Source organism: Pseudophryne corroboree, chromosome 11 (assembly GCF_028390025.1).
Source record: "Pseudophryne corroboree isolate aPseCor3 chromosome 11, aPseCor3.hap2, whole genome shotgun sequence".
Classification (NCBI taxonomy): domain Eukaryota; kingdom Metazoa; phylum Chordata; class Amphibia; order Anura; family Myobatrachidae; genus Pseudophryne; species Pseudophryne corroboree.
In genome coordinates, this window is record NC_086454.1 from 338,784,327 (window position 1) to 338,800,448 (window position 16,122).

Below are 16,122 nucleotides of genomic sequence, written 5' to 3' on the forward strand. Positions count from 1 at the left end.
TGATTCCTCTCCCTATGCAACCAAGCATCTGACTTGCCTTTCTCATTGCTTTGTTGCATTGCTTTCCTGCCTTCAAGTCACTTGAAATAGTGACTCCTAAATCTCTTTCCTCCTCAGTAGTTTCCATTATAGTACCCTTGATACTATATTTAGCCTTTGGGTTTTTGAGACCCAAGTTCATGATTTTGCATTTCTCTATCGTCCTTGTGGATGCTGGGGTTCCCGAAAGGACCATGGGGAATAGCGGCTCCGCAGGAGACAGGGCACAAAAAGTAAAGCTTTCCGATCAGGTGGTGTGCACTGGCTCCTCCCCCTATGACCCTCCTCCAGACTCCAGTTAGATTTTTGTGCCCGGCCGAGAAGGGTGCAATCTAGGTGGCTCTCCTAAAGAGCTGCTTAGAGAAAGTTTAGCTTAGGTTTTTTATTTTACAGTGAGTCCTGCTGGCAACAGGATCACTGCAACGAGGGACTTAGGGGAGAAGGAGTGAACTCACCTGCGTGCAGGATGGATTGGCTTCTTGGCTACTGGACATCAGCTCCAGAGGGACGATCACAGGTACAGCCTGGATGGTCACCGGAGCCGCGCCGCCGGCCCCCTTGCAGATGCTGAAGTAAGAAGAGGTCCAGAATCGGCGGCTGAAGACTCCTGCAGTCTTCTAAAGGTAGCGCACAGCACTGCAGCTGTGCGCCATTTTCCTCTCAGCACACTTCACACGGCAGTCACTGAGGGTGCAGGGCGCTGGGAGGGGGGCGCCCTGGGAGGCAAATGAAAACATTTTTTGGCGAAAAATACCTCACATATAGCCCCCAGAGGCTATATGGAGATATTTAACCCCTGCCAAGATTCACTAAATAGCGGGAGACGAGCCCGCCGAAAAAGGGGCGGGGCCTATCTCCTCAGCACACAGCGCCATTTTCTCTCACAGAAAGCCTGGAGAGAAGGCTCCCAGGCTCTCCCCTGCACTGCACTACAGAAACAGGGTTAAAACAGAGAGGGGGGGCACTGATTTTGGCGATATTGAGATATATATAAAGATGCTATAAGGGAAAACACTTATATAAGGTTGTCCCTATATAATTATAGCGTTTTGGTGTGTGCTGGCAAACTCTCCCTCTGTCTCCCCAAAGGGCTAGTGTGGGTCCTGTCCTCTGTCAGAGCATTCCCGGTGTGTGTGCTGTGTGTCGGTACGTGTGTGTCGACATGTATGAGGACGATGTTGGTGAGGAGGCGGAGAAATTGCCTGTAATGGTGATGTCACTCTCTAGGGAGTCGACACCGGAATGGATGGCTTATTTAGGGAATTACGTGAGAATGTCAACACGCTGCAAGGTCGGTTGACGACGTGAGACGGCCGACAAACTATTAGTACCGGTCCAGGCGTCTCAGAAACACCGTCAGGGGCGTTAAAAACGCCCATTTACCTCAGTCGGTCGACACAGACACAGACACGGACACTGAATCCAGTGTCGACGGTGAATAAACAAACGTATTTCTCATTAGGGCCACACGTTAAGGGCAATGAAGGAGGTGTTGCATATTTCTGATACTACAAGTACCACAAAAAAGGGTATTATGTGGGAGTGAAAAAACTACCTGTAGTTTTTCCTGAATCAGATAAAATAAAATGAAGTGTGTGATGATGCGTGGGGTTACCCCGATAGCAAATATTGGCGTTATACCCTTTCCCGCCAGAAATTAGGGCGCGTTGGGAAACACCCCTTAGGGTGATAAGGCGCTCACACGCTTATCAAGTGGCGTTACCGTCTCCAGATACGGCCGCCCTCAAGGAGCCAGCTGATAGGAAGCTGGAAAGATATCCTAAAAAGTATATACACACATACGGTGGTTATACTGCGACCAGCGATCGCCATCAGCCTGGAGATGCAGTGCTGGGTTGGCTTGGTCGGATTCCCTGACTGAAAATATTTTATTCATATAGAGCATTTAATAGGATGCATTCTATATATATGTACGTGAGATGCACAGAGGGATATTTGCTCTCTGGCATCAAGATAAGTACGTTGTCCATATCACCCAGAAGATGTCATGGACACGACAGTGGTCAGGTGATACAGATCCCATACGGCACATGGAAGTATTGCCGTATAAAGGGAAGGAGTTAGTTGGGGTCGGTCCATCGGACCTGGGGACCACGGCAACAGCTGGGAAATCCAACCTTTTTACCCCAAGTTACATCTCAGCTGAAAAAGACACCGTCTTTTCAGCCTCAATCCTTCCTTTCCCATGAGGGCATGCAGGCAAAAGGCCAGTCATATCTGCCCAGACATAGAGGTAAGGGAAGTAGACTGCAGCAGGCAGCCCCTTCCCAGGAAAAGAAGCCCTCCACCGCGTCTGCCAAGTCCTCAGCATGACGCTGGGGCCATGCAAGCGGACTCAAGGTGGGGGGGTAGTCTCAAGAGTCTCAGCGCGCAGTGGGATCACTCACAGGTTGACCCCTAGATAGTACAAGTATTATCCCAGGGGTACAGATTGGAGAGTCGAGACATCTTCTCCTCGCAGGTTTCTGAAGTCTGCTTTACCAACGGCTCCCTCCGACAGGGAGGCAGCATTGGAAACAATTCACAAGCTGTATATCCAGCAGGTGATAATCAAAGTACCCCTCCTACAACAAGGAAAAGGGTATTATTTTTCCACACTATATTGTGGTACTGACGCCAGACGGCTTGGTGAGACATAGTCTAAACTGAAATCTTTGAACACTTACATAAAAGGTTCAAATCGAGATGGAGTCACTCAGAGCAGTGATAGCGAACCGAAAAAAAGGGGACTATATGGTGTCCTTGGACATCAAGGATTACCTCCATGTCCAAATTTGCCCTTCTCAACAAGGGTACCTCTGGTTCGTGGTACAGAACTGTCAATATCAGTTTCAGACGATGCCGTTTGAATTATCCACGGCACCCCGGGCCTTTTACCAAGGTAATGGCCGAAAAGATGTTTCTTCAAAGAAAAAAGGCATCTAAATTATCCCTTACTTGGACGATATCCTGAAAAGGGCAAGTTCCAGAGAACAGTTGGAGGTCGGAAGAGCACTATCTAAAGTAGTTCTACGACAGCACGACTGGATTCTAAATATTCCAAGAATCGCAGCTGTTTTCCGACGATACGTCTGCTGTTCCTAGGAATGATTCTGGGCATAGTCCAGAAAAAGGTGTTCCTCCGGGAGGAAAAAGCCAAGGAGTTATTCGACCTAGTCAGAAACCTCCTAAAACCAGGCCAAGTATCAGTGCATCAATGCACAGGAGTCCTGGGAAAAATGGTGGCTTCTTACGAAGCGATTCCATTCGGCAGATCTCAGGGGATTTGCTGGACGAATGGTCCGGATCGCATTTTCAGATGCATCAGCGGATAATCCTGTCTCCAAGGACAAGGGTGTCTCTTCTGTGGGGGCTGCAGAGTGCTCATCTTTTAGAGGGCAGCACACTCAGCATTCAGGACTGTGTTCTGGGGACCACGGATACCAGCCTGAGAGGCTGGGGAGTAGTCACACAGGGAAAAAATTTCCAAGGAAGTGTGGTCAAGTCTGGAGAATTCTCTCCACATGAATATACTGGAGCTAAGGGCAATTTACAATGCTCTGAGCCTAGGAAGACTCCTGCTTCAAAGTCAACCGGTGCTGATCCAGTAGGACATCATCATGGCGGTCGCCCACGTTATCAGACGGGGCGACACAAGAAGCAGGAGGGCAATGACAGCAAGGATTCTTCGCTGGGCGGAAAATCATGTGATAACACTGTCAGCAGTGTTCATTCCGGGAGTGGGCAACTGGGAAGATTTCCTCAGCATAAATGAATTCCACCCGGAAAAGTGGAAACTTAATCTGGAAGTTTCCACATGATTGTAAACCGTTGGGAAAGACCAAAGGTGGTTATGATGGCGTCCCACCTGAAGCGCCAGGTCAAGAGACACTCAGGCAATAGCTGGGACGCTCTGGTAACACCGTCGGTGTACCAGTCGGTGTATGTGTTCCATCCTCTGCTTTTCATACCCAATGTATTGAAAATGATAGGAAGGAGAGGAGTAAGAACTATACTCGTGGCTCCGGTTTGGCCAAGAAGGACTTGGTTCCCGGAACTTCAAGAGATACTAAGAAGGGTCTTGATTCGGCAAGAACCGTGTCTGTTCCGGGACTTACCGCAGCTGCGTTGACGCCAAGGCGGGTGAACGCCGGATCCTAAGGGAAAGAGGCATTCCGGAAGAGGTCATCCCTACCCTGGTCAGAGCCAGGAAGGAGGTGACCGCACAACATTATCACCACTTAGGTGAAAATATGTGCCAGGGTGTGAGTCCAGGAAGGCTCCACGGAAGAATTTCAACTAGGTTAATTTCTACATTTCCTGCAAACAGGAGTGTCTATGGGTCTCAAATTGGGTCCATTAAGGTTCAAATTTCGGCCTGTTGATTTTCTTCCAGAAAGAAATTGGCTTCAGTTCCTGAAGTCCAGAAGTTGTTAAGGGAGTACTGCATATACAGCCCCTTTGATGTCTCCAGTGGCACTGGGCGATCTCAACGTAGTTTTGGGATTCCTAAAAAATCACATTGGTTTAAACAACTCAAATCTGTGGATTTGATATATCTCACATGGAAAATGACCATGCTGTTGGTCCTGGCCTCGGCCAGGCGAGTGTCAGAATTGGCGGCTTTATCTCACAAAGCCATATCTGATTGTCCATTCGGACAGAGCAAAGCTGCGGACTCGTCCCCAGTTTCTCCTTAAGGTGGTGTCAGCGTTTCACCTGAACCAGCTTATTGTGGTACCTGCGGCTACTAGGGACTTGGAGGACTCCAAGTTGCTGGATGTTATCAGGACCCTGAAAATATAGTTTCCAGGTTGGCTGGAGTCAGGAAATCTGACTTGCTGTTTATCCTGTATGCACCCAACAATGCTGGGTGCTTCTGCTTCTAAGCAGTCGATTGCTCGTGGGATTGGTAGCACAATTCAACTTGCACATTCTGTGGCAGGCCTGCCACAGTCTAAATCTGTTAAGGCCCATTCCACAAGGAAGGTGGGCTCATCTTGGGCGGCTGCCCGAGGGGTCTCGGCATTACAACTTTGCCGAGCAGCTACGTGGTCGGGGGAGAACACGTTTGTAAAATTCTACAAATTTGATACCCTGGCAAAAGAGGACCTGGAGTTCTCTCATTCGGGGCTGCAGAGTCATCCGCACTCTCCCGCCCGTTTGGGAGCTTTGGTATAATCCCCATGGTCCTTTCAGGAACCCCAGCATCCACAAGGACGATAGAGAAAATAAGAATTTACTTACCGATAATTCTATTTCTCGGAGTCCGTAGTGGATGCTGGGCGCCCATCCCAAGTGCGGATTATCTGCAATACTTGTACATAGTTATTGCTAACTAAATCGGGTTATTGTTGTTGTGAGCCATCTTTTCAGAGGCTCCGCTGTTATCATACTGTTAACTGGGTTCAGATCACAGGTTGTACAGTGTGATTGGTGTGGCTGGTATGAGTCTTACCCGGGATTCAAAATTCCTCCCTTATTGTGTACGCTCGTCCGGGCACAGTACCTAACTGGAGTCTGGAGGAGGGTCATAGGGGGAGGAGCCAGTGCACACCACCTGATCGGAAAGCTTTACTTTTTGTGCCCTGTCTCCTGCGGAGCCGCTATTCCCCATGGTCCTTTCAGGAACCCCAGCATCCACTACGGACTCCGAGAAATAGAATTATCGGTAAGTAAATTCTTATTTTTTTAGCATTAAACTGTAGTTGCCACGTTCTTGACCATTTCTCAAGCCTAGCTAGGTCATCAATCGTTTGTTGTGATGTGTGCACCCCGGAGGTGTATATGTGATGTATGTGTGTGCCCCGGGGGTATATATATAATGTGTGTGCCCCGGAGGTGTATATGTAATGTGTGTGCCCCGGAGGTGTATATGTAATGTGTGTGTCCCGGAGGTGTATATGTAATGTGTGTGTCCCGGAGGTGTATATGTAATGTGTGTGCCCCGGAGGTGTATATGTAATGTGTGCACCCCGGAGGTGTATATGTGATGTATGTGTGTGCCCCGGGGGTATATATATAATGTGTGTGCCCCGGAGGTGTATATGTAATGTGTGTGCCCCGCAGGTGTATATGTAATGTGTGTGCCCCGGAGGTGTATATGTGATGTGTGTGTCCCGGAGGTGTATATGGGGTGTGTATTATGGTGTAGTCAGTAGCTGGTGTAATTGGGGTTTAGCAGTAACTGGTGTAGGAGTACCTAGAATGCCCCTATTGACCTGTGATAATGAGATACATGGAGTAACATATTGGATGGTCTCCTGCAGCCGGCCAGGCAGCGGACGCAGTGAGCGGTCAGTCTGGACTTAGTGTGGAAGCTCTCGCAAAGCACACAGCAGATGGCGGACAGGGATCAGAGGCCAAGGTCGCTCCACAGTCAATCATATCCCGTGTGAATAGGAGCAGTCTGCTTGCTGGGAAGGGCAAGACGGACAGTCACCAAATAACGGGCAGTAAGCAGCACCTGCCTGACCCAGCAACGTCACAGGTAATGAGGAATCCAGACTCCCATACCACCCAGGGCCTCACTCTATCAATCATTCTTATTTTATCTTTGCTACACAATTTATGATCTCTATTTTACTGCAGACTGGGAGCTCCCCTCTTCCAGGACCAGCACAGCAGCGTCTAAGTGTTAGCGCAAGTGTGGGTGGCGAGCTCGGACTGATGAGCTGCGTGCTTCCAGAAGACCTCCTACTGGAAATTCTCAGTGACCGGCTCCAGGTATACATAGTGTCTCCTGAGTGACAGCTGCTGTGAGTGACCGGCTCCAGGTATACAGAGTGTCTCCTGAGTGACAGCTGCTGTGAGTAACCGGCTCCAGGTATACATAGTGTCTCCTGAGTGACAGCTGCTGTGAGTGACTGGCTCCAGGTATACATAGTGTCTCCTGAGTGACAGCTGCTGTGAGTGACCGGCTCCAGGTATACATAGTGTCTCCTGAGTGACAGCTGCTGTGAGTGACTGGCTCCAGGTATACATAGTGTCTCCTGAGTGACAGCTGCTGTGAGTGACTGGCTCCAGGTATACATAGTGTCTCCTGAGTGACAGCTGCTGTGAGTGACCGGCTCCAGGTATACATAGTGTCTCCTGAGTGACAGCTTCTGTGAGTAACCGGCTCCAGGTATACATAGTGTCTCCTGAGTGACAGCTGCTGTGAGTGACCGGCTCCAGGTATACATAGTGTCTCCTGAGTGACAGCTGCTGTGAGTAACCGGCTCCAGGTATACATAGTGTCTCCTGAGTGACAGCTGCTGTGAGTGACTGGCTCCAGGTATACATAGTGTCTCCTGAGTGACAGCTGCTGTGAGTGACCGGCTCCAGGTATACATAGTGTCTCCTGAGTGACAGCTGCTGTGAGTGACTGGCTCCAGGTATACATAGTGTCTCCTGAGTGACAGCTGCTGTGAGTGACTGGCTCCAGGTATACATAGTGTCTCCTGAGTGACCGGCTCCAGGTATACATAGTGTCTCCTGAGTGACAGCTTCTGTGAGTGACGGCCTCCAGGAATACATAGTGTCTCCTGAGTGACAGCTGCTATGAGTGACCGGCTCCAGGTATACATAGTGTCTCCTGAGTGACAGCTGCTGTGAGTGACCGGCTCCAGGTATACATAGTGTCTCCTGAGTGACAGCTGCTGTGAGTGACCTGCTCCAGGTATACATAGTGTCTCCTGAGTGACCGGCTCCAGGTATACATAGTGTCTCCTGAGTGACAGCTGCTGTGAGTGACCGGCTCCAGGTATACATAGTGTCTCCTGAGTGACAGCTTCTGTGAGTGACGGCCTCCAGGTATACATAGTGTCTCCTGAGTGACAGCTGCTGTGAGTGACCGGCTAAAGGTATACATAGTGTCTCCTGAGTGACAGCTGCTGTGAGTGACCGGCTAAAGGTATACATAGTGTCTCCTGCGTGACAGCTGCTGTGAGTGACGGCCTCCAGGAATACATAGTGTCTCCTGAGTGACAGCTGCTGTGAGTGACCGGCTCCAGGTATACATAGTGTCTCCTGAGTGACAGCTGCTGTGAGTGACTGGCTCCAGGTATACATAGTGTCTCCTGAGTGACAGCTGCTGTGAGTGACCGGCTAAAGGTATACATAGTGTCTCCTGAGTGACAGCTGCTGTGAGTGACCGGCTCCAGGTATACATAGTGTCTCCTGAGTGACAGCTGCTGTGAGTGACCGGCTCCAGGTATACATAGTGTCTCCTGAGTGACAGCTGCTGTGAGTGACCGGCTCCAGGTACACATAGTGTCTCCTGATTGACAGCTGCTGTGAGTGACTGGCTCCAGGTATACATAGTGTCTCCTGAGTGACAGCTGCTGTGAGTGACCGGCTAAAGGTATACATAGTGTCTCCTGAGTGACAGCTGCTGTGAGCGACCGGCTCCAGGTATACATAGTGTCTCCTGAGTGACAGCTGCTGTGAGTGACTGGCTCCAGGTATACATAGTGTCTCCTGAGTGACAGCTGCTGTGAGTGACCGGCTCCAGGTATACATAGTGTCTCCTGAGTGACAGCTGCTGTGAGTGACCGGCTCCAGGTTTACATAGTGTCTCCTGAGTGACAGCTGCTGTGAGTGACCGGCTCCAGGTATACATAGTGTCTCCTGAGTGACAGGTGCTGTGAGTGACCGGCTCCAGGTATACATAGTGTCTCCTGAGTGACAGCTTCTGTGAGTGACCGCCTCCAGGAATACATAGTGTCTCCTGCGTGACAGCTGCTGTGAGTGACCGGCTCCAGGTATACATAGCGTCTCCTGAGTGACAGCTGCTGTGAGTGATGGCCTCCAGGAATACATAGTGTCTCCTGAGTGACAGCTGCTATGAGTGACCGGCTCCAGGTATACATAGTGGCCCTCATTCCGAGTTGATCGCTCGGTAATTTTCTTCGCATCGCAGTGAAATTCCGCTTAGTACGCATGCGCAATATTCGCACTGCGACTGCGCCAAGTAATTTTACAATGAAGATAGTATTTTTACTCACGGCTTTTTCTTCGCTCTGGCGAACGTAGTGTGATTGACAGGAAATGGGTGTTACTGGGCGGAAACACAGCGTTTTCGGGGCGTGTGGATAAAAACGCTACCGTTTCCGGAAAAAACGCAGGAGTGGCTGGAGAAACGGGGGAGTGTCTGGGCGAACGCTGGGTGTGTTTATGACGTCAAACCAGGAACGACAAGCACTGAACTGAACGCAGATGCCGAGTAAGTCTGAAGCTACTCTGAAACTGCTAAGTAGTTTGTAATCGCAATATTGCGAATACATCGGTCGCAATTTTAAGAAGCTAAGATACACTCCCAGTAGGCGTAGGCTTAGCGTGAGCAACTCTGCTAAATTCGCCTTGCGAGCGATCAACTCGGAATGAGGGCCAGTGTTTCCTGATTGACAGCTGCTGTGAGTGACGGGCTCCAGGTATACATAGTGTCTCCTGAGTGACAGCTGCTGTGAGTGACCGGCTCCAGGTATACATAGTGTCCCCTGAGTGACAGCTGCTGTAAGTAACGGGCTCCAGGAATACATAGTGTCTCCTGAGTGACAGCTGCTGTGAGTGACCGGCTAAAGGTATACATGGTGTCTCCTGCGTGACAGCTGCTGTGAGTGACTGGCTAAAGGTATACATGAGTGACGGGCTCCAGGTATACATAGTGTCTCCTGAGTGACAGCTGCTGTGAGTGACCGGCTAAAGGTATACATGAGTGACGGGCTCCAGGTATACATAGTGTCTCCTGAGTGACAGCTGCTGTGAGTGACCGGCTCCAGGTATACATAGTTTCTCCTGAGTGACAGCTGCTGTGAGTGACCGGCTAAAGGTATACATGGTGTCTCCTGCGTGACAGCTGCTGTGAGTGACCTGCTCCAGGTAGACAGAGTGTCTCCTGAGTGACAGCTGCTCTGAGTGACCGGATCCAGGTATACATAGTGTCTCCTGAGTGACAGCTGCTGTGAGTGACCGGCTCCAGGTATACATAGTGTCTCCTGAGTGACAGCTGCTGTGAGTGACCGGCTCCAGGTATACATAGTTTCTCCTGAGTGACAGCTGCTGTGAGTGACCGGCTAAAGGTATACATGGTGTCTCCTGCGTGACAGCTGCTGTGAGTGACCTGCTCCAGGTAGACAGAGTGTCTCCTGAGTGACAGCTGCTGTGAGTGACCGGCTCCAGGTATACAGAGTGTCTCCTGAGTGACAGCTGCTGTGAGTGACCGGCTCCAGGTATACATAGTGTCTCCTGATTGACAGCTGCTGTGAGTGACTGGCTCCAGGTATACATAGTGTCTCCTGAGTGACAGCTGCTGTGAGTGACTGGCTCCAGGTATACATAGTGTCTCCTGAGTGACAGCTGCTGTGAGTGACCGGCTCCAGGTATACATAGTGTCTCCTGAGTGACAGCTGCTGTGAGTGACTGGCTCCAGGTATACATAGTGACTCCTGAGTGACAGCTGCTGTGAGTGACCGGCTAAAGGTATACATAGTGTCTCCTGAGTGACAGCTGCTGTGAGTGACTGGCTCCAGGTATACATAGTGTCTCCTGAGTGACAGCTGCTGTGAGTGACTGGCTCCAGGTATACATAGTGACTCCTGAGTGACAGTTGCTGTGAGTGACCGGCTCCAGGTATACATAGTGTCTCCTGAGTGACAGCTGCTGTGAGTGACTGGCTCCAGGTATACATAGTGTCTCCTGAGTGACAGCTGCTGTGAGTGACCGGCTAAAGGTATACATAGTGTCTCCTGCGTGACAGCTGCTGTGAGTGACCTGCTCCAGGTAGACATAGTGTCTCCTGAGTGACAGCTGCTGTGAGTGACCGGCTCCAGGTATACATAGTGTCTCCTGAGTGACAGCTGCTGTGAGTGACCGGCTCCAGGTACACATAGTGTCTCCTGATTGACAGCTGCTGTGAGTGACCGGCTCCAGGTATACATAGTGTCTCCTGAGTGACAGCTGCTGTGAGTGACGGCCTCCAGGTATACATAGTGTCTCCTGAGTGACAGCTGCTGTGAGTGACTGGCTCCAGGTATACATAGTGTCTCCTGAGTGACAGCTGCTGTGAGTGACTGGCTCCAAGTACACATAGTGTCTCCTGATTGACAGCTGCTGTGAGTGACTGGCTCCAGGTATACATAGTGTCTCCTGAGTGACAGCTTCTGTGAGTGACGGCCTCCAGGAATACATAGTGTCTCCTGAGTGACAGCTGCTGTGAGTGACCGGCTAAAGGTTTACATAGTGTCTCCTGAGTGACAGCTGCTGTGAGTGACTGGCTCCAGGTATACATAGTGTCTCCTGAGTGACAGCTGCTGTGAGTGACCGGCTCCAGGTATACATAGTGTCTCCTGAGTGACAGCTGCTGTAAGTAACGGGCTCCAGGAATACATAGTGTCTCCTGAGTGACAGCTGCTATGAGTGACAGGCTCCAGGTATACATAGTGTTTCCTGATTGACAGCTGCTGTGAGTGACTGGCTCCAGGAATACATAGTGTCTCCTGAGTGACAGCTGCTGTGAGTGACCGGCTCCAGGTATACATAGTGTCTCCTGCGTGACAGCTGCTGTGAGTGACCTGCTCCAGGTAGACAGTGTCTCCTGAGTGACAGCTGCTGTGAGTGACCGGCTCCAGGTATACATAGTGTCTCCTGAGTGACAGCTGCTGTGAGTGACTGGCTCCAGGTATACATAGTGTATCCTGAGTGACAGCTGCTGTGAGTGACCGGCTCCAGGTATACATAGTGTCTCCTGAGTGACAGCTGCTGTGTGTGACCGGCTCCAGGTATACATAGTGTCTCCTGAGTGACAGCTGCTGTGAGTGACTGGCTCCAGGTATACATAGTATCTCCTGAGTGACAGCTGCTGTGAGTGACCGGCTCCAGGTATACATAGTGTCTCCTGAGTGACAGCTGCTGTAAGTAACGGGCTCCAGGAATACATAGTGTCTCCTGCGTGACAGCTGCTGTGAGTGACCGGCTCCAGGTATACATAGTGACAGCTGCTGTGAGTGACTGGCTCCAGGAATACATAGTGTCTCCTGAGTGACAGCTGCTGTGAGTGACCGGCTCCAGGTATACATAGTGTCTCCTGAGTGACAGCTGCTGTAAGTGACCGGCTCCAGGTATACATAGTGTCTCCTGCATGACAGCTGCTGTGAGTGACCTGCTCCAGGTATACATAGTGTCTCCTGAGTGACAGCTGCTGTGAATGACCGGCTCCAGGTATACATAGTGTCTCCTGAGTGACAGCTGCTGTGAGTGACTGGCTCCAGGTATACATAGTGTCTCCTGAGTGACAGCTTCTGTGAGTGACGGCCTCCAGGAATACATAGTGTCTCCTGAGTGACAGCTGCTGTGAGTGACCGGCTAAAGGTATACATAGTGTCTCCTGAGTGACAGCTGCTGTGAGTGACCGGCTCCAGGTATACATAGTGTCTCCTGAGTGACAGCTGCTGTGAGTGACCGGCTCCAGGTATACATAGTGTCTCCTGAGTGACAGCTGCTGTAAGTAACGGGCTCCAGGAATACATAGTGTCTCCTGAGTGACAGCTGCTGTGAGTGACCGGCTCCAGGTATACATAGTGACAGCTGCTGTGAGTGACTGGCTCCAGGAATACATAGTGTCTCCTGAGTGACAGCTGCTGTGAGTGACCGTCTCCAGGTATACATAGTGTCTCCTGAGTGACAGCTGCTGTGAGTGACCGGCTCCAGGTATACATAGTGTCTCCTGCATGACAGCTGCTGTGAGTGACCTGCTCCAGGTATGCATAGTGTCTCCTGAGTGACAGCTGCTGTGAGTGACCAGGTCCAGGTATACATAGTGTCTCCTGAGTGACAGCTGCTGTGAGTGACTGGCTCCAGGTATACATAGTGTCTCCTGAGTGACAGCTGCTGTGAGTGACCGGCTCCAGGTATGCATAGTGTCTCCTGAGTGACAGCTGCTGTGAGTGACTGGCTCCAGGTATACATAGTGTCTCCTGAGTGACAGCTGCTGTGAGTGACCGGCTCCAGGTATACATAGTGTCTCCTGAGTGACAGCTGCTGTGAGTGACGGCCTCCAGGTATACATAGTGTCTCCTGAGTGACAGCTGCTGTGAGTGACTGGCTCCAGGTATACATAGTGTCTCCTGAGTGACAGCTGCTGTGAGTGACTGGCTCCAAGTACACATAGTGTCTCCTGATTGACAGCTGCTGTGAGTGACTGGCTCCAGGTATACATAGTGTCTCCTGAGTGACAGCTTCTGTGAGTGACGGCCTCCAGGAATACATAGTGTCTCCTGAGTGACAGCTGCTGTGAGTGACCGGCTAAAGGTTTACATAGTGTCTCCTGAGTGACAGCTGCTGTGAGTGACTGGCTCCAGGTATACATAGTGTCTCCTGAGTGACAGCTGCTGTGAGTGACCGGCTCCAGGTATACATAGTGTCTCCTGAGTGACAGCTGCTGTAAGTAACGGGCTCCAGGAATACATAGTGTCTCCTGAGTGACAGCTGCTATGAGTGACAGGCTCCAGGTATACATAGTGTTTCCTGATTGACAGCTGCTGTGAGTGACTGGCTCCAGGAATACATAGTGTCTCCTGAGTGACAGCTGCTGTGAGTGACCGGCTCCAGGTATACATAGTGTCTCCTGCGTGACAGCTGCTGTGAGTGACCTGCTCCAGGTAGACAGTGTCTCCTGAGTGACAGCTGCTGTGAGTGACCGGCTCCAGGTATACATAGTGTCTCCTGAGTGACAGCTGCTGTGAGTGACTGGCTCCAGGTATACATAGTGTATCCTGAGTGACAGCTGCTGTGAGTGACCGGCTCCAGGTATACATAGTGTCTCCTGAGTGACAGCTGCTGTGTGTGACCGGCTCCAGGTATACATAGTGTCTCCTGAGTGACAGCTGCTGTGAGTGACTGGCTCCAGGTATACATAGTATCTCCTGAGTGACAGCTGCTGTGAGTGACCGGCTCCAGGTATACATAGTGTCTCCTGAGTGACAGCTGCTGTAAGTAACGGGCTCCAGGAATACATAGTGTCTCCTGCGTGACAGCTGCTGTGAGTGACCGGCTCCAGGTATACATAGTGACAGCTGCTGTGAGTGACTGGCTCCAGGAATACATAGTGTCTCCTGAGTGACAGCTGCTGTGAGTGACCGGCTCCAGGTATACATAGTGTCTCCTGAGTGACAGCTGCTGTAAGTGACCGGCTCCAGGTATACATAGTGTCTCCTGCATGACAGCTGCTGTGAGTGACCTGCTCCAGGTATACATAGTGTCTCCTGAGTGACAGCTGCTGTGAATGACCGGCTCCAGGTATACATAGTGTCTCCTGAGTGACAGCTGCTGTGAGTGACTGGCTCCAGGTATACATAGTGTCTCCTGAGTGACAGCTTCTGTGAGTGACGGCCTCCAGGAATACATAGTGTCTCCTGAGTGACAGCTGCTGTGAGTGACCGGCTAAAGGTATACATAGTGTCTCCTGAGTGACAGCTGCTGTGAGTGACCGGCTCCAGGTATACATAGTGTCTCCTGAGTGACAGCTGCTGTGAGTGACCGGCTCCAGGTATACATAGTGTCTCCTGAGTGACAGCTGCTGTAAGTAACGGGCTCCAGGAATACATAGTGTCTCCTGAGTGACAGCTGCTGTGAGTGACCGGCTCCAGGTATACATAGTGACAGCTGCTGTGAGTGACTGGCTCCAGGAATACATAGTGTCTCCTGAGTGACAGCTGCTGTGAGTGACCGTCTCCAGGTATACATAGTGTCTCCTGAGTGACAGCTGCTGTGAGTGACCGGCTCCAGGTATACATAGTGTCTCCTGCATGACAGCTGCTGTGAGTGACCTGCTCCAGGTATGCATAGTGTCTCCTGAGTGACAGCTGCTGTGAGTGACCTGCTCCAGGTATGCATAGTGTCTCCTGAGTGACAGCTGCTGTGAGTGACCGGCTCCAGGTACACATAGTGTCTCCTGAGTGACAGCTGCTGTGAGTGACCTGCTCCAGGTATGCATAGTGTCTCCTGAGTGACAGCTGCTGTGAGTGACCGGCTCCAGGTACACATAGTGTCTCCTGAGTGACAGCTGCTGTGAGTGACCGGCTCCAGGTATACATAGTGTCTCCTGCGTGACAGCTGCTGTGAATGACCAGCTCCAGGTATACATAGTGTCTCCTGAGTGACAGCTGCTGTGAGTGACCGGCTCCAGGTATACATAGTGTTTCCTGATTGACAGCTGCTGTGAGTGACTGGCTCCAGGTATACATAGTATCTCCTGAGTGACAGCTGCTGTGAGTGACCAGCTCCAGGTGTACATAGTGTCTCCTGATTGACAGCTGCTGTGAGTGACTGGCTCCAGGTATACATAGTGTCTCCTGAGTGACAGCTGCTGTGAGTGACTGGCTCCAGGTATACATAGTGTCTCCTGAGTGACAGCTGCTGTGAGTGACCGGCTCCAGGTATACATAGTGTCTCCTGAGTGACAGCTGCTGTGAGTGACCGGCTCCAGGTATACATAGTGTCTCCTGAGTGACAGCTGCTGTGAGTGACCAGCCCCAGGTATACATAGTGTCTCCTAATTGACAGCTGCTGTGAGTGACCGGCTCCAGGTATACATAGTGTCTCCTGCGTGACAGCTGCTGTGAGTGACCGGCTCCAGGTATACATAGTGTCTCCTGAGCTACAGCTGCTGTGAGTGACCGGCTCCAGGTATAGGTAGTGTCTCCTGAGTGACAGCTGCTGTGAGTGACTGGCTCCAGGTATACATAGTGTCCCCTGAGTGACAGCTGCTGTGAGTGACTGGCTCCAGGTATACATAGTGTCTCCTGAGTGACACCTGCTGTGAGTGACCGGCTCCAGGTATACATAGTGTCTCCTGAGTGACACCTGCTGTGAGTGACCGGCTAAAGGTATACATAGTGACAGCTGCTGTGAGTGACCGGCTCCAGGTATACATAGTGACAGCTGCTGTCAGTGACTGGCTTCAGGTATACATAGTGTCTCCTGAGTGACAGCTGCTTTGAGTGACCGGCTCCAGGTATACATAGTGTCTCCTGAGTGACAGCTGCTGTGAGTGACCGGCTCCAGGTATACATAGTGTCCCCTGAGTGACAGCTGCTGTGAGTGACT

General features: G+C 51.0%; 1 protein-coding gene across 2 annotated transcripts in view; it reads left to right on the forward strand.

The window, feature by feature from the left end:
• The window catches only part of HYDIN (HYDIN axonemal central pair apparatus protein), a 478,199-nt gene that overhangs the window by 240,366 nt on the left and 221,711 nt on the right, over positions 1-16,122 (forward strand). For both annotated transcript variants that reach the window (XM_063945857.1, XM_063945858.1), the window contains 2 exons: positions 6,309-6,529; positions 6,631-6,765. In XM_063945857.1, coding sequence (XP_063801927.1) covers positions 6,309-6,529; positions 6,631-6,765 — 356 coding nt within the window. The remainder of the gene's footprint in view (positions 1-6,308; positions 6,530-6,630; positions 6,766-16,122) is intronic.